The 18,713-nt window shown below is 52.8% G+C and overlaps 1 protein-coding gene across 1 annotated transcript; it reads right to left on the bottom strand.

Annotated features, from left to right (window-relative positions):
* Positions 1-5,535: 5,535 nt before the first annotated feature.
* On the bottom strand, positions 5,536-17,784 carry FBRS (fibrosin). Its single transcript, XM_005224960.5, has 18 exons — positions 16,301-17,784; positions 15,824-16,003; positions 15,055-15,090; positions 14,907-14,936; positions 13,782-13,830; positions 13,390-13,690; positions 11,736-12,037; positions 11,325-11,530; positions 11,165-11,209; positions 10,864-10,959; positions 10,559-10,627; positions 9,769-9,798; positions 9,315-9,386; positions 8,884-9,004; positions 8,707-8,787; positions 7,779-7,862; positions 7,430-7,637; positions 5,536-7,334 (listed from the first exon to the last, which is right to left on the bottom strand). Exons 1-18 carry the CDS (start codon positions 16,754-16,756, stop codon positions 6,755-6,757), a joined length of 2,946 nt encoding a protein of 981 aa, XP_005225017.2. The 5' UTR covers positions 16,757-17,784; the 3' UTR covers positions 5,536-6,754.
* Positions 17,785-18,713: the final 929 nt, after the last annotated feature.

The raw sequence follows: 18,713 nt of genomic DNA, 5'->3' as shown, positions 1-18,713 counted from the left end.
GATCCCCTGGAGGAGGACATGGCAACCCACTCCAGTATTCTTTCCTGGAGAATCCCATGGACAGAGGAGCCTGGTGGGCTGCAGTCCATAGGGTTGCAGAGTTGGAACAACTGAAGCAACTGAGCTCAGCTCAAGAAAATTGAAAACAGGCATTCATACAAAAACTTGTACACAGATATTCACAGCAGCATTATTCATAATAGTATAAATAAACAACTCAAATATCCATCAGCTGAAAAATGGATAACACAATGTGGCATTTTCATACAACAGAGAATATTACTTGGCAATAAAAAGGAATGAAGTCCCAACACACGCTAGAACATGAATGAACCTTGAGACCACAATACTAAGTGAAAGAAGCCAGTCATAAAAGACAAGGTGACTTGTATGGTATGTGAATTATATATTAGTAAATTTGTTTTTCCCCTTCATGGATCACAGCCTTGTCATGGCAAAGGGGCTTGCATAACTCAGTGAAGCTATGAGCCATGCCGCATAGGACTACCCAAGAAGGACAGGTCATAGTGAAGAATTCGGACAAAAGATGGTCCAGTGGAGGAGGAAATGACAACCCACTCTAGTATTCTTGCCTGGAGAACCACACAGACAGTATGAAAAGGCAAAAAGATATGACACTGGAAGAGGAGCCCCCAGGTCAGAAGGTGTACAATATGCTACTGGGAAGAGTGGAGGGCAATTACAAATGGCTCCACAAAGAACGAAGTGGCTGGGCCTAAGTGGAAATGATGCTCAACTATGGATGTGTCTGGTGATGAAAGTAAAATCTGATGCTGTAAAGAACAATATTGCATAGGAACATGGAATGTTAGGTCCATGAATCACGGTAAATTGGACATGTCAAGCAGGAGATGGCAAGATCAAACATCAACATCTTAGGAACTGGTGAACTATGCAAAAAAGGTCTTAATGACCCAGATAACCACGATGGTGTGCTCACTCACCTAGAGCCAGATATCCTAGAGTATGAAGTTAAGTGTGCCTTAGGAAGCATTACAATGAACAAAGCTAGTGGAGGTGATGGAATTCCATCTGAGCTATTTCAAATCCTAGAAGATGATACTGTTAAAGTGCTGCACTCAACATGTCAGCAAATTTGGAAAACTTGTCAGCAGTGGCCACAGGACTGGAAAAGGTCAGTTTTCATTCCAATCTCAAAAAAGAACAATGCCAAAGAATGTTCAAACTACCATATAACAATGCTCATTCCATATGTTACCAAGGTTATGCTCAAATCCTTCAAGCTAGGCTTCAATGGTGCATGAACTGAGAACTTCCAGATGTACAAGGTGGGTTTAGAAAAGGCAGAGGAACCAGAGATCAAATTGCCAACATTCTTTGGATCATAGAGAAAACAAGGGAATTCCAGAAAAACATTTATTTCTGCTTCCTTGACTACATGAAAGCCTTTGACTGTGGATCACAACAAACTGTAGTAAATTCTTAAAAGAGCCTGGAATACCAGACTACCTTCACTGTCTCCTGAGAAATCTGTATACAGGTCAAGAAGCAACAGTTAGAACCAGACATGGAACAACAGACAGTTCAAAATTGGGAAAGGAATACATCAAGGCTGTATATTGTCACCCTGCTTATTTAACTTATATGCAGAGTACATCATTGGAAATGCCAGGCTGGATGAAGCACACTCTGGAATCAATATTGCTGGAAGAAATATCAACAACATCAGATTTGCAGATGATACCACGCCAATGACTGTGGCGTGGTACAGCAGAAAGTGAAGAGGAATGAAAGAGCCTCTTGATGAAGGTTAAAGACGAGTGAAAAAACTGACTTGAAACTCAACATCAAAAAAGCTAAGATCATGGCATCTGGTCCCATCAGTTCAGACTCTTTGCGACCCTATGGACTGCAGCACCCCAGGCCTCCCTATCCATCACCACTCCCGGAGTTTACTCAAACTCATATCCATTGAATTGGTGATGCCATCCAACCATCTCATCCTGTGTCGTCCCCTTCTCCTCTCACCTTCGATCTTTCCCAGCATGAGGATCTTTTCACATGAGTCAGTTCTTCACATCAGGTGCCAAAGTATTGGAGTTTCAGCTTCAGCATCAGTCCTTCCAATGAATATTCAGGACTGGTTTCCTTTAGGATTGCCTGGTTGGATCTCCTTGCAGTCCAAGGAACTCTTAAGAGTCTTCTATAACACCACAGTTCAAAGGTATTAATTCTTTGGCACTCAGCTTTCTTTATAGTCCAACTCTCACATCCATATACGACTACTGGAGAAACCACAGCTTTGACTAAAGGGACCTTTGTTGGCAAAGTAATGTCTCTGCTTTTTAATATGCTGTCTAGGTTGGTCATAACTTTTCTTCCAAGGACAGTGATTTTGGAGCCCCAAAAAATAGTCTGTCACTGTTTCCACTGTTTCCCCATCTATTTGCCATGAAGTGACAGGACCAGATGCCATGATCTTAGTTTTCTGAATGTTGAGCTTTAAGCCAATTTTTTCACTCTCCTCTTTCACTTTCATCAAGAGGCTTTTTAGTTCTTTCTTCTTCACTTTCTGCCATAAGGGTGGTATCATCTGCATATCAGGTTATTAATATTTCTCCTAGCAATCTTGATTTCAGCTTGTGCTTCCTCCAGCCCAGTGTTTCTCATGATGTACTCTGCATATAAGTTAAATAAACAGGGTGACAATATACAGCCTTGATGTACTCCTTTCCCTATTTGGAACCAGTCTGTTGTTACATGTCCGGTTCTAACTGTTGCTTCCTGACCTGCATACAGATTTCTCAAGAGGCAGGTCAGGTGGTCTGGTATTCCCATCTCTTTCAGAATTTTCCAGTTTATGGTGATCCACACAGTCAAATGCTTTGGCATAGTCAATAAAGCAGAAGCAGATATTTTTCTGGAACTCTCTTGCTTTTTCGATGATCCAACGGATGTTGGCAATTAGATCTCTGGTTCCTCTGCCTTTTCTAAAACCAGCTTGAACATCTGGAAGTTCACAGTTCACGTACTGTTGAAGCCTGGCTTGGAGAATTTTGAGCATTACTTTACTAGCGTGTGAGATGTGTACAATTGTGTGGTAGTTTGAGCATTCTTTGGCATTACCTTTCTTTGTGATTGGAATGAAAACTGACCTTTCCCAGTCTGGTCGCATCACTTCATGGCAAATAGAAAGGAAAAAAGTGGAAGCAGTGACAGACTTTATTTTCTTGGGTTCCAAAATCACTTGTAGATGGTGATTGCAGCCATGAAATTAAAAGATGATTGCTCCTTGGAAGGAAAGCTGTGACAAACCTAGACAGCATATTAAAAAGCAGAGACATCATTTGGCCAATAAAGGTTCATATACTCTAAGCTATGTTTTTTTCTGGTAGTTATGTATAGATTTGAGACTTGGACCATAAAGAAGAGTGTCAAAGAATTGATGCTTTGAAATTGTGGTGCTGGAGGACTCTTGAGCATCCCTTGGACTGCAAGGAGATCAAACCAGTCAATCCTAAAGGAAATCAACCCTATATATTCATTGGAAGGATTGATGCTGAATCTGAAGCTCCAATACTTTGGCCACCTGATTTTAAGAGCCAACTCATTGGAAAAGGCCCTGATGCTGGGAAAGATTGAAGGCAGCAGAAGAGGGTGACAGAGGATGAGATGGTTCGATGGCATCACCGACTCAATGGATGTGAATTTGAGCAAACTCCAGGAGATAGTGGAGGGCAGAGGAGACTAGTGTGCTGCAGTCCATGGGGTTGCAAAGAGTTCGACATGACTCAGCGAGTAAACAATGATAACAACAAAATTTGTTGTTTTTAAAACCCTCCATCCAATAAGGAAACCATGGCACAAAAATGAGCACATTCCTTAAGATTACACAGCTACTCTCCTGAGTTCATTCAGGGCAAGATACACACTTCCAAATAGCAGCATCTCGATGGTACATGATCATGGTTTTGTTTTGTTCTTCCCCAATGTTGACAGTCTTTTCTGGACTCCCCCTTTACCTCTGCTTGAAGAACTGCCCGAGTTGGGTCAGAGTAGGAGATGGGTCAGTGGAAGATAATAGTTACCAGGACTCTTTAATTTCACTCCTTCATCTCATATGAGTTTACTGCTCCTCTCTCACTGTAGCATGTAAGCGCTAGGAATGCTGGGCTTCTGTTGTTTACGCCTGTATCTCCAGGTACTCCTAGTTCCACACCCAGCATGATGGATGCAGCAAATAGCCATTGAAGGAATAAAAGGCAGACAGTGGAGGTTTCTGACTTTGACTCTGTTATAACTCTCAGAGGTAGAAATGGAGTAGGGGTGAGGTGGTGCACAGCATCAGGGATCTGAGGCACTTGTGGGAGAGATCTAGGAGACATTGGATATACGTGTCTAGAAAGTATTTCCCTGAGAATTCCACACCCAAATGCTTATGGGGACCAGGGAGGTGCCAGGAATCATGACAATGGCCTGTTCCTAAACAATGGATTGGAAAGGACAGTGGCAATCTGGAGAGAATACGCCCCATCTCAAAGGACAGTCATAGGGGAAGTAGGTATAGTGTCAACAGATGAGTTTTCAAGAGAAGCTGAGAACAAGAACTGCCGGTGAAACCTTGTGTGCAAGCCAAGCTTCCCCTGGCCAATCCATTTCTGACTTGTCAGCATGAACTAGGCTTGAGTCCTCCCGAGAAGTCAGGTATGTGTGGCGGTGGCAGAGGACGCTGGATCTGTCTTTCCTAAGGTGATCGATGGGTACACTTGGAACAAGTCAATTCTGGGTAGTTTGGGTGAGAGCCAGCTTTTGTAGCTTAGTTTAGTAGTCACTTGCTTTTTGAATGATTATACCAAAGAACGTTAACTGTATAGTACATTTCACAAGATCCCATTTTTTTGTAATATTTTAAGAATACCAAGTAAAGTAACTGGAGGAATATGCCCAAGTTAACAGTGGCCATCTCTGAGGAATGGGATTATAAAGCATTTTTTCTTTGTACTAAGTATTTGTGTACTTATAGTTTTATAATGACCATGTATTTAAAAAATCAATCAAAAAAATTACACATCTAACACTAGTTACTATGCGTGTTCATATACATGTGCAGGTGAACACAAATACCAAATGATTGACGGTGGTTACCTCTGGAAGGGTATGTGCCTTGGGTGTGTTGATAGATGCTCAAGTGCTATAGCTGGCCCTCCCTGTCTGTGGTGCCACATCCATGGAGTCACCCGACCATCGATCGCGCGGTACTATAAGACGTATTTGTTGACCGAAGTCCACATGTAAGTGGACCTGTGCAGCTCAAACCTGTGCTCAAGGGTCAACTGGAGTACGTAGTCCTCGCGGTCAAAAAGTTATGAAAAACTTCACTGCCCAGCACTCCAATCCAACCCCTCCAGAGGGAGAACAAACTGCCCAGGTGGGAAGGAGGGTAAAACCTTCATCAGGACATGGGCAGTACTGTCCTCATCCCTCCCTGACCCCAGGACCCAGCCCAATACCCACCCAGGTGATCCAAACACACTCAAAGAGGAGCCAAGGGGCCTCATTGTAACACTCATTTTTATATAAATATCCGCAAGTCATGTTACAGAATAAGCCCCACCGGGGAAAAAAAGTCAACGTTATGTTTTTGTTAAATCAACCCCTGCCTTCTAGGTTGGGCCCCAGCCTGGGGGCACTGCTGCTTTGGGAAGGCTGGGGCTGCTGCCAAGAGGCTGCTGAAGAAGCTGCCTATGTGGCCCACCCCCAGGCCGACCCCCTTCTTTGGTGTGTGGTACATGGTGACCTTCTCTGGCCCCTACTCAGCCTGAGGCAGGGTTCTGGGGGACAGGGTTCTGGAGAGCAGGGCCCAGGAATCCTGGGGGCACTTGGAATAGAGTGGGTGGGGGGGAACCAAGCCACTAAGAGGTGGAGTATGAAGCTTAGAGGTTGCGCCTTTGGGGAGGGGGGGCACAGAGGTAACAGGAGCAGGTGGGGGAACCCGGGCTGTCAGTCAAGCATGAAGCATCTGCCCTTCTTTCTGGCCTAGGTACCCAGGTCCCTTCCCCTGTTGGTCCCCGTATTCCCAGGAATAACCCCTGGGTTCCTGCCTGTCCCCTCCCAGCTCTTCCCCCTTCAATTCCCCCTCCCCCCACAGAGAGGCCAGAGGCTAGGAACACAGCACCAGTCTTAGGATTTAATTAACCAGGAAGGGGGATTATTGGGAGGGGCACCCCTGTAAAAATGTACAAAAGGTCTGGGGGGCTATGTGGAAGGGGAGATAAATATGTACACGGAACCCCCCTTCCTTTAGCCCCTCCTCCCCCAGCCCTGAGAGGGCATGAGGACTTGGGTGGTAGGTGACGAGGAGGGGGGCACTTTGGCCTCTGGCTTAGTGAGCCCTTGGCGAGGCGGGCCAAGGGCCTAGGGGCCCTCAGAAGGGGCGATGGTGCACCTCAGGAGATCATGAGATGTGACCTCTGAAATGACCCCCACTCTCAAGTACACACACACACACACACACACACACTCTCTCTCACAGACACACACACACACACATACCTCTCTAGAGGCTTGTGACCTCTGCCCTCCCAGTGACCCCAAGGTCCAACTGATGCGTGATCTCATGGGGGTTGGGACTTCTGCTCCCAGATTCCATGACCTCAGAGGTGGCTGGTGAGGTCAAGATCTCTGCCCTCCAGCCCTGGCTCGAAAACCTCAGCTCTAGAACCATGTCAGAAGAAAGGGGGGATGGAGCTATGCCCCTGCCCCTCCCCTTCCCTCACCTGTCAGCCCGGGCTGGGCCAGGGGCCCGAGGAGGGGAACTGGGCCGGGGGGCGGGCACAAGCGGAGGTGGTGCCCCCAAAAGGGCTCCTGGTGGGGTCTTGCTGAGAAGGTGAGGGGTTCCTGGGGCCGCAGTCGGTGGTGGCGGCGGAGCCAAGCGGCTGTAGAGGAGGGGATGGGCAGGCTCCAGACCATAGAGGCGGGCGGCGGCCACGGCCCCAGGTCCAGTCAGCTCCTCGCCCGCCTCGTAGAAGCGGGGCGGCCTAGCGAGGCGAGGGGGCCCAGCCAACCAGGTTGGCTCCAGGAAGCCAGCACAGCGCTCTGGAGGACTAGGGCCCAGAAATGGGGGTGGCCGGGGCCTCTCAAACAGCAGGTGAAGGCCTTGGGGCCCGGTGGTGGCAGCGGCGGCGGCGGCGGCGGCGGCAGCAGCAGCGGCAGCGGCGGCGGCGGCAGCCTCTTCCTTTCGCTCCTCCTTTACCCGCACTGACTCCTTGGTGGGCCGGGCTCCTTCCTCACCAGCCCGGGCCTTGGGAGTAGCAGGAGAAACTCGGAGCTGGGGCCGGGAAAAGGGGAGGTCCCTGGGGGAGGTGAGGAAGGAGAGGATGAAGGAGCTTAGATGGATGGTGGGCAGCAGGCTGAGGGCTGGGCAGGTGGGGAGCACGTGAAGCCACACCTGTCCTTCTCCTCCTTGGTGAGAGAGGGCTCCCTCCGCTCCACCGGCCGCTCCTTGTCTGAGCCCGGGGTCCGGGCGGCCTCAGGGGGCCGGACCCAGGCAGGAAAGGCCAGAGGACTGCGGTGCAGGCGGCCCCATGGGTCTGGGGGGGAGGCGAAGGCTGGTGGGGCCCCTGGACTTTCTTTCTGGGCAAAGACGGCGCCGGAGTCTAGACAGAGGACAGAGCAAAAGACAATGGGAGCCAGGGGTGGTAGGGCCCACTCAGGCACCCTCCTGGCCCCCTGCCTGAGCACAGCAACCCACCGCCCTAGTCCCCACCCCACCCCTCCCCATCCCCTCCAGCACTCACTGAATGTGGGGCTGCCCAGGCCTCCAAAGGCCCCGTTGGAGAGGGCAGCCAAGGAGGCGAAGCTTGTGGGACGCCCAAAGGGATCTGTGGGAGAAAGGGGGGACGGTCAGAGCATTGGGCGGCCGGCTCCGAGCAGGCATCATGGACTGGCAAAGAGGCTGGTCAGCAAGCAGGCCCTGGAAAGGTACTGAGGTTTAATGTGCAATGTGTTGTTTAACAGCATAAGTTCCATGAGGGAGGTGGGATCATTCCCATTTAAGGAAGATCAAACAGGCTCAGAGAGGTGAAGTGACTTGCCCATCAATGGTCATCTAACCTGCGAGCGGTACCCCTAATCCAGGCCTCTGACTCCAAGGTCAGGCTCTTACCCCACATTCCCCTATACCCGCCACCCAGGCCAACTCAACAGCCAGCCACTCCCCTGAAGAACCTCTGCTAGCTGCCTCCCACCCACATGCAACTGAACCCTGACTGTGTGTGTATGTTACATGGCCGTGAGAACACCTAACCTGCCAGCTGGGGAAATCTCACAATTGCCTCTTCTAGAACACCTTTCCCTGGGCCAGCCGGCTCAATTCTTCCTTGTTCATCCAAACTAGGATAAACCTCTCCAAGAAGCTGGCGGAGACCACTGGGAGCCAGGGACCATGCTGCACAGCCTTCCTCCACACGCCTCTCCCCACTACTCCTGGCTATTTCAGACAGTGACTGAGCTGGGCAATGACTCTGCCCTTCGTTATCCCATTTTACAGACTGTAAGATCAAGGCTCAGAGCAGGGAGAGTAACTTGCTTGAGGTCACAAAGCAAGTGGACCCAGGTCTACCCTCCATTCCAGCTGCCTCTCAGGTTTAATTTCAATCCCCCGCTTAACACCTCCAAGAAGTCAGGGTCAAGGCCTGGGTTGCCCAACATGCCCTTGGCTCTTACCAATGTGGGTGCTGGGACTCAGAAAGGGTCCATGGGCCCCGGGAGCTGCCGTGAAAGGGTTGGCTGCAGCATGGACGGCACCTGGGGCAGAGAGGCGGATGAGGCTGAGTGTGTGCAAGGTGGGCCTTGGGCTACAGGTGGGCACCCTCAGGCCCAGAGAGGGCTGGCCAGACTCACCAGTCGCAGTGAAGAGGGAGGCGGCCGGGTGGGAGAGCTCCTGCCCAGGGGGCAGGGCCCCATAGGGCCCCGGAAGGCAGGGCAGGAGGTCGTTCCGAAAGTCAAGCTTGTGGGAGTCGCCCTGCATGGGACAGGGAGAGGGGCAGTGAGTGAGGAGGCAGGTGTGGTCCCGCTCTTGCTCTTCCACCCTGAGGCCCCCTCCGAGAGCTGGCTGGTGCCAAGGGAGGGCGAGGGTGGGTCTCTGCCTCTCTCCAAACCTTCTCTGACCACCCCCCAGTTAGCTAGAGAACCTAGTACTGACTGTGGAATTGCTCAGGCAGTGACCAAGGATAGGAGAGGACATTTCTGGCCAAGATTCTGCCAAGCTCCACTGAAGGTAGACACCCAGAGCTCAGGCAGGCCCGCTCTCCCCAGCCCTCTGGCCCCAGTACCTTCATCTTTTCCTGGTGTCTCAGGATCATGTAAGCCACGCGCACGTGCATGGCACACCACTTCCCTGGTTTCTGCCGCCCCAGAAGGATGACCAAAGGGAAAGGGAAGGAAAGAACGTTCACTCATCACCCACTCCAGACCTGGCCCTGGGCCCAGCATCGCCATACAACATCCCCACTTGTCAACCCCTACAAGTGAAGGGTTAGGACTAGGTTCATTTCACAGCCTAGGAAACTGAGGCTCAGAGAGAGAAACAGTCTTGCCCAAGGTCCCACGGCCTGCTATGTGTGAACCCGGGCCTGCGGTTTGCAAGCCTTTCGTTTCCTGCTGTTCCATCTGGCTGCCTCCATGTCTTGGGCTTCTGGCTTATTCCCAAGCAAAACCCACCCCTCAGACAAACACGCTGACACCAGCCCCCAGCCTCATGCAGCCTGAGGTCCTCACCAAACTCACCCTCAAAGGTGGCCGGAAATGGTCAGGGATCTGGGAAGGGCAAAGCAGAGATTGGCGGCAGTTCAAACCTGTTTACTGACCTGGGCACCTCATCTCCATAGTCCCCAGTACCCCACCCACCCAAGCACCTCTCGTGTGGTACCCTCAAACCTTTCCTTTTCCCCGCTTCTCCAACTCCAGGCATCTCCCTTCCAGTACCAAGTTACTGAACCTGGCCCCAAGGAGGTGCCCTGCCTGGAAGGCTGTAGAATGGGTTAGTGGGCAGCAGGTTTCTCAAAGAGTAGCTCTCTGACTGACAACTTCATGTATAATGAGCAACTGCTTAAGATTTCTTTAGAAAAATACCTTTACAATTGTTAAAACAAGCTGGAAAACCTCTGGACTAGTCTCTTTAGGAACTATATCCTATGCTTTTCACCATGTTCCCAGAGCCCTGGGCTTTAAGGCTGTTGCCCATGTCTCGTCACAAAGGGGCAGCTTATCTTTTCGTTAAGAACAGAACTTCCTAGTGTGATGTCATTTGGAAAAATAGAATGCTGTGACTTAAAAAAACCTGAAAACTCTTATAAAAATTACTGTCCTATAATCTTATTTCTGGGGCAACTTCACAAAATTCCTATCCCTCATGCCTGAGAAACTCTTCACTGACAGAAATTCCCTCTCCTCAGATTCTCAGGGATACCCCTGATCACATATTAAAAAGAGGGATCAGGGGGTCACTCTCAAGTCAACACTGCTCTCCCTCAACAGATCTTCGAGCTCCCTGAGGACCTGCCTTGACCCCCCTCACCTGTGTCCCCTTTTGGGGAAGCCCGCTCGGCACTGGCCCCAGTCGTGGTGGCAGCTCGGGGTTCGTGCTCTGAGAAAGGGGAGTGGAGGGATCAGTCAGAGGAGCTGATGCCAGGCATAAAAGGGGGCTAGAATCAAGCTGGGGGCTGGGACTGGGAGGGAGTATGGCTTTGAAAAAACCTGGATCCACAGGGTGAGGGCAGGAGGAGGGGCGTGGTTTGGGGCAATTAGAAGGTACATGGTTCTGGGGGTGTCTGGGTTTGTAAGGGGTGGGAGGTGGTGGTGGTGTCTGGGTTGGGAGCTCACCTTGGGCTGGAAGGCCCCCTGCAGGGAGCCAAAGGAGACAGCCGGCGGGAGGCCCGGAGGGAGGCCGGGCACTGCGGGAGGGAAGGCCGTGTACGGCTGTGGAGAGAAGGGGACTAGTCCAACTGGGGGTGGAGGTGGAGCCCAGGGCGGGTCTGCTCACTGGTCCTCTGGCCTCCACCCTAGACCCCCCACCCTCCCCCAGGCTCAAGGCTCTTGCTTTGGAAGCTGAAGACTGGACCCCCACAGTCAGGGCCACACACACTGATATATCAATGCCCACGCACCACACACACACACTCACATTATGCCGGAAAAGGCCTTCCATCTTTCCTGGATATTTCTCAAACTAGGGAAGAGAAGGGAAGAGTAAGCTGCCAGCCAAGAACCCAGGGCTTTCCCCTGGAAGCCACACCCTCCCCCCAGGTCTCTGAGTCTCATCACTGGCCCAATGAGGAGCTCACCATGTGGGGGCCGTGGGGTGGCAGCAGGCCCGGGGGGTAAGGGGTGAAGTGCTGGTGGGTGTGCTGGTGGGTGTGCTGGTGCTGGTGGTTGTGCTGGTGGAACTGGAAGGCCAGGGGCCGGGCCGAGCCCCCTGCCCCCACCACCTCGGGGCCACCCTGGGCATTCAGGTAGCGAGAGTTCAGGTCCTGGCCGATCAGGTCCTGCTCTGTGGGAGGGGAGGGGGAGAAGGCTTTAACATCTGTAGCCACCATGGCAGCCTCCTAGGGCCCGGGTGACTGGCCTTCCCTTCTGGCCTTGGGCCACTCCCTCCTCAAGCCCTGCTGCCTGCTAAGGTCCAGATGCCCCGAAGTCAAATGGGCCCAAGCCCAGAGCCATGGCCCCTCGCCCCCCGGCCAGGATCCCAAACTCACCAGAAAGGGCGTTAGCGGCTGAGGCCCCAGGGTGCCCTGGCACCTGCAGCAGGGGTGGGGGTGGGGGCAGGGTGGGGCCAGGGGAGAACAAGGAGGGGTGGTGGGGTGGTGGGGGGGGCCGAAGCCCAGGAGGGGGGAAGCTGTGGGTGGATAAAGGCAGGGGCAGTGAGGGCGTCGGGGGCCGGTGGGTGAGCTGCGCGGACGAGGAGGAGGCAGATGAGGAGGAAGAGGACGAAGAGGATGATGAGGGGGGAGGTTGAGCCACGGGAGGGGCCGGGGCCTTGGGGGGCGGCCGTGAAGAGCTGGGGAGAGAAGTGGGGAGATGAGTGAGGGGCTGGGAGGTGCCAGCTCTGACGGGAGGGGGTCAGAAGCCTGGGAAATACCTTGACCCTGGTTCTCCAACATGGAAGGTGGTAGAACCTGGCCCCCAGGACCCCTACCCCTCACCCAGGGAACCCATCCTCAGACGGAGGTACCTCCCACACCCAACAAACCCCCCTCCTCCTGTCTCTTCTTCCACACAGCTGCTTCTGACGCCTCTGGTCTTTCCCTTTTCTGACTCAATCACAGCACAAAACATCATTCACTTTGACGCTTAATTACAACAGGCCACCTGGGTTCCCACCCGAAGCCAGTGGAAGCAGCGCTGCGCTGGACTGGTGTAGGAGTCAGGAGGCCTGAATTCTAGGCCCATCTTGCCATCAACACCCTGGGTGACCTTGAGCAAGTCACTGCCTCTCTCTGAGCCTTAGTTTTCTCAATAAGGGGAAAAATGATGATAACAACAAAAATTGCATCAATCCTTGAAGTGTCATTAACTCTTACCCTTTACTGAGCACTTACTGTATGCCAAGTGCTGTCATCTGCTTTACATGCTAATCCAAGTCTCCAACATTCCACATCACCTTCCCAACTGCTGCCGCATCCCTGGGACCCCTTGTATCTTTTACTTCTTTAAACTTAACTCAGTTTCTTTTCCACTTGGCCTCACCAAACAGCAATGTGTAAAATTAAGGGGCTGAGGTACTACTTGTATTTTTTTTTTTAAACACATCAAAACTGAAAAAATTTTACTCACATACCATCTAAAATTCCCTCGCACACCACTAACAAAAGTGTGTACACACTTTGGGAAACACTGCATTAACTCATAATTAATCCTCACAACAGCTTTACAATGAAGGTACTATTATTATTTCACTTTACAAAAAGAAAAAATTGAGGCTCAGAGAGGTTAAGTGACTTGTCAAAAATCACACAGCCATTAAGCGGCAGAGTAAGAATTTGAATCCAGGTTTGAATAACACCAAAGTCAGCACTCTTAGACATTATGTCAGCATTTCCCAAAGTATGTTCCAAACAACACTATTCCTAAGAGATGTGCCTTACAAAAAAAAAAAAAAACTTGGGGAATAAAATTGGGAAACGGCACAAACTGGATTCCTCTGCAAGTCAACGTATAAAGGGTTCTGAGAAGTCCTGTAGTAATCTCTTTAAATTTGTTCCACAGTATCTCTCAAACTTTTTAGCCCCCAAATCCCTTTTCAAGTGATATCCCATAGGAACCAACCCATGTCCCCAGACACAGAATGCAGGGGTTGGCAGCAAAATGACTAGGCCTTTCCAGACCTGGCCAGACCTCCCGATCACTCACCTGCCAGTGCTGAGGTCCAGGCTGCTGCCATAGGGGGAAGTGCGGAGGCCAAAAGGCGAAACCCGAAGCTGCAGCTGGGGCTGGGGTGGGGGTGGCAGACTGGGGGCGGCCGGCAGGGGTGCAGGGGGTGAGACAGGAGGCCGAGGGGCTGGTGGAGGCGGTGGTTCCTTCGGGGGGAAAGGCACTAGCAGCGGGTCGGGCCCTGGGGGCTGTTCCTGGCTCCGCTCCAGGCCCGACACTTTAGGGACCACGGAGAGTTTTGCTTCACAGTTCCCATTGAAGGCGCCATGGGGGCCCGAGGCTGTGAGGGCAGGACGGCAAACATATTCAGTTAAGGACCATGCTTACCCAATTTCCCTCCCGTATCTCCAACCCCAGCCCTTGGGACCAACCTTTGCTGGTTGAGACAGTAAAGGACGGGTCGAGGTCATCATCGGAGACCTGGGGAAGGATAGGGACACAGTCAGGTTCTGGTCAGGTCAGGCCTTCACCCAGGAAGGCCAACAGCCTCTGGAGTTGGCTAGGCACTGGTAGTGGGGACAAGTCTATTCCATCAGCTTAGCTGAAATCCACTCAAGACTGTGGGCTCTAGGAGGCCCAATGCTTGGGGAAAAGGGTAGAGCAACTAAGCCTGCGCATTTGATAGGCCAGGAAGATTGAATTGAGGCAGTACTGAAGTAACCGAGAAACAGGTAAATCAAGGCAAAAATGTCAGATATCACTAACTGCTGGCCCAGACTGTCTACCAGGCTTATAGATCTATTTGGTCCGTAAATGTCACCAAAAGTTTTAAACTAACTGCGAATACTTAGAAATCTGGAGATTCTTCATAAAAACTCAGACTCAGGTTCTCTTGACAATAGGCTCCCAGTCTCCCACTTGTGCCCCGATCAGATGGACAAAGACTATTTGCTTCACTACAGAAGTCCCTGTCCAGTCAACTTTTTAAACTACAGCAAGACATACATCAGAGAATACACGTTTAGTTAGTGACAGGAGAAGAACATCAACTGCTAGGACACACTTTGAAAGCTAGCACATCAGCCCTAAAAGCAAAATGAAACACACCTTTATAGCTTACGTTCTTACACTGTGTACAATAGTTTAGTGTCCTCACTGCCACGACTATTGTCTACAGACTGTAATCTATAGGAGCAGACCAATAACCAGCAGGAAGAACCAACTGGGTTCCATAGCCACCCTGGGTTTCCATGGAGAACCACTGGTATCTCCAAGTGCTTTGGAAAGGATAGCATAGCAAGGCATAGGCCTTTGATTCTTTGGTCAATTGGCTCCAATTACCAAATAAAACTTGTCATTTACTTTCTCAATCCCCCCCACCCCCCAACCTGCCTACCTGTCCCATGCATCCTCCCCAAACATCCATTTCTGGCTCGACTTAACTCCCTTTCCCCACTTAAGGGAAGACTCTGTCTGCTGTACAAGGAGACCTTTAAGGCACAGTTCATTTTATGAGCTGTAATACTGCCCACCCAACAAGCTCTAGCCCCACTCACCCTCTCGTCCAGATCACTTTCTGCATCACACTGGGGAGAAGGAAAGACAGAGGTGTCAAAACAGGGAAGAGAAGGGGGGCCCAAGGTCAAGGGGTGTTTCAGACAGGGAGTGAACGGGGAGGGGCCCATACAGGTGGAGAGCACTTACTATGTATCCAGCTTCCAGAGAATGACGGGAGGAGGCCTGAGAAAGACCAGAGTCCAGAGGTAAGGGAGGCTGGCTGGCGAGGCCTTTGGATAAAGTCTAAGCTCCCTGGCAAGGCACTGAAGGCCCCTCATGACCTATTCTCAGTCTCCTTCTATTCCCCACCCAGTTCCCAATGCTCTGGCAACTTTTCAAATCTACCAGATTCTCACATCTCTGCGCTTTTGCCCAAAACAACTTAGCCCTATTTCTCTTCTCAGCAACTTATGACTATCCTTCAAGGCCTGACTAAGACATCCCAGGGGGCTTTCCCTAACCACAACCCTCCTCCCATCCCCCAGGCAGAATGAGTGGCTTCCTCATGTGGGTTTCTGCAGCATCTCTCCCAGATCTCTACCTTCTGGTGCCTCTCAAGTTTTGGTCTAGGTGTTTGCTCAAAGATTCTTTCCTACTAGACTGACACTGACTTGAAAAGGGGTGCAGAGACCATATCTAATTTACGATTCAACTACGTCCTTTTGATACATCTCTGAATTATCAATATGTTCAAGGCAGACCCAGTATCAGCCCAAAGCAGGAAAGTCTGACTGTGGACATGTCTTTATCAGTCCGGGATGGGGCAGTGGGCGCTCAAATATGCTCTGCCTCTCTCTTTGACCTGAGAGACTGGGGTCACTTCACCATGGGTAGCAGCACTGCTGATGGAAAATGGGTCTATGTGAAGAACATTCGGCTCAGAATTTTAAAGGACAGGGATCTGGGACAAGCTCACCTCTTTCCTCCTCCTCTTATTGGGCCATTTTCGGGCCCGATCCCCAGAGGGCCGGCCAGGCTCTCGATCAGAGCTGTCCCCTGGTTCCCCAGTTGCCCCACTGGAGCCCCCCCTCTTCCGCTTCCCAGAATGCTTCAGCCGATGCTCCAGTCGCTCTGGGGGCTGAAGAGACGCATCCTTCTGTGGAGGAGGAGGTGGGACTAAAGTACATACATGGTGGAGAAAGGAAAGCTCCCCACCTCTCTAGGGGTGACCAAGTTACCAAAGTGGCTCTCGGGCCCGGTAACCTGGTTGGTCCCTGGAGACTAGCTCTACCTCCTCCCACCCCAGGGTGGGGCAGAGGCCTGGCCAGAGGAGCCGGTTGCTCTGGTTTGGGGTGCCAGCATTCCCCCCTCAACTCCACCCACTCCAGGCACCGTACCCTTCTCTCGGGCCCTCTGAAGCCCCCCAAAGGTCCCCGGCCCCAACAGGCCCCACCTGCAAGGCCTCGAGGCTGGCGAAGCTGGCGATAGCGAAGCCATCGATCAAGTCCTCCTCTTCTTCTTCCTCCTCCTCAGGCTCTTCCTCGGCCTCCCCATCGTCTGCGCCCCCCTCCTCCTCCTCCTCCTCTTCCTCCCCGCGGCTGCCCGAGCCAGCAGGCCGCTTTCGAGCTCGGGGTCGCGGGGGCCGAGGCCTGGGACGCGGCCGCCGCCGTCTCGGGCCTCCGGGCCGCTCTCCAGACGAAGCTGACGACCACGGCCTGGCCGGCGGCGGCGGCGACGACGAGGACGAGGAGCCGCGCGGGGCGGCCAACAGGGCCCGGGGCGCGTCGCCGCCGGGACCTCGGCGGCGCCGCTGCTCCCGGTCTCGGTCTCGGCGCGAGCAGCGCCGCCGCCGCCGCTCCCCCTCAGCGGCCCAGCCCGGGCCCGGGGCCGCGGCCGCTGCCGTCTCCATGGCGACCGCCCTCAGCGCCGCATCCGGAGGCGGCGGGCCCCGGAGCGGCCTGTCCGCAGGCCCGGGGTCGCAGGCGCGGCGCTGGCGGCTGCACAGGGACGAGAGGGCCACGGCTTTCCCTTTAAAACAGGATCTGCTCGCCCCGAGCGTGCCCCAAGGCCAAGGCCCAGGGAGCCGGCGCCGCCCCCGGGGCGACAAGCCCGAGAGCCCCCCCTGTGGGGCCGGCGGGGCCGAGACAGCGAAAACGGGGCGGCCGTCCCTTTAAGGCAAGGCCTTAAGTTGTCCAGTCTCTGACTCCTTTAAGACGACCCGACGGTGTCCGACCGGCCTAGTTCGGTGGCTGCCCCCTACCAGGGGTCGAGACAAGTCTCCCCGAAGAAGAGGAAGGGCCACCCCTTTAAAAGGGGCCGAAAGCTCGCCCCGAAACGTCGACCTCCCCTTTAAAAGTGCCTCAAGTCCTCCGGCTAAAAGAGGCCACCCCTTTAAGGAGTCCCAGGTTCTCCAAACAGCAGGCCGCCCCTTTAAGGGCTCGGGAGTTAGTTTCTAGTCCTCCACAAACGGCCACTTCCCCTTTAAGTTGAATTTAAAGGACTTCTTGCTTTGAGAAGTGGCGATGAGAATCCTCTGCTCGCTCCAGTTCTCCCAACAGCACAGTTCTCAATTTGTCAGCGTCTGTTCGGCGGCTTCCCCTTTAAAGGCTGGCGTTGTAGTCCGCCGAGATAGGTGGCCACCCCTTTAAGGAGATTTAAAGGGGCCTCTTCCAGGCCCAGCTCTTCCAGCCTCCGCCTCCGGTCGCCATGAAAGGCGCGAGGTGGGGGGCGGGGCCGAGGGGCCAGCCCTCCAAAGCCCCGGATGTGAGGCAACGGTGACGGGTAGAGCTTGTCTGTCTGCCGACATAAAATTCTCTTCCTTCTTTCCTCCGTCTCTGTCTGACGTTCGCCTTAAAGAATCCGGAACGGCAGCTGGGCAGCTGGGGAGCTCCAGCTCACCCTCCTGTCGTCTCCTTTGGAGTCTTGGGCCTCTTCACCGCCAGGACTTCCCTGCCCCTCCTCCCTCTTCCTCCTCAGCCTACGCCTCCTTCCTCTCTCTGTCTCCTCCCACTTTTCGCCCCCTTCCCCTCACCCCCCTACAGGCTTAGCCGTTGATAGGCTGAGAAGTGTACGTCAAGTCGAAGGGGCGGAGTCAAACGCGGGAGGGAGGGAGTAATATGTAACCGCCCTCAAATCTTGGATTTGGTATACGTCAGATTAGCTCCGCCCCTCATCAAGTCTTGTGACTCAACTGGTTAGAAGTAGGCGCTTGGGGCGGTCCTCCAGATGACCCCGCCTCTTCCTGCTCTTCGTTTATTGGCTACTCTCCTGACGGCGTCTAGCCGAGGATCTGGATCTATAGTGCGAGTCGTTGGGGACAGTTGGCCGCTGGGTGGCGCGCGGCCGCGGAAGGACACTGTACACTGCCAGTTATGTGTTCTCTCCCTTTCTGCCGCTTGGCTTAGTCCACAGGCTGTCTGGCTTCTCGCGCACGCGCGTGATGCTACAACCATCAGGCTGGCCGCTCAGCGGGATCCCCCGCCGTGCCGGGTGGTTAGAGCACGCGGTTTGAGCGCCAGTCGAGCGTAAAGGAAGCTTTCGCGTCCAGTTATTGCTCGGTGCAGGAGTGCGGGCCTGGGGTCTGCGTGCTAACAAGATAAAAACAGTTTGCATTGTGTGCCAGACACTTTCTCACATAGGAACTCATTTGACAGAAATCTCTTAGGAAGGTACTACCATCAGCCCCATTTTACAGGAGAGGGGAATTGATAAACTTTCAGTTTCCTAAGCAGGATTTACTCAGGAAGCTTAGCTCCAGTCTGTGCTCCTGGCCACTATTCTACCTTTAAGTTACGAAAGATGTAGTGTGCCGCTTGTGTTCTCTGGTTCCCTGGGTTTCCCTTTTAATGTGAACATTATGACAGCTT

Source organism: Bos taurus, chromosome 25, assembly GCF_002263795.3.
Source record: "Bos taurus isolate L1 Dominette 01449 registration number 42190680 breed Hereford chromosome 25, ARS-UCD2.0, whole genome shotgun sequence".
In the NCBI taxonomy this organism is placed as follows: domain Eukaryota; kingdom Metazoa; phylum Chordata; class Mammalia; order Artiodactyla; family Bovidae; genus Bos; species Bos taurus.
Note: the sequence above shows the minus strand (reverse complement) of the source record. Positions and strands in the feature narration are given on the sequence as shown.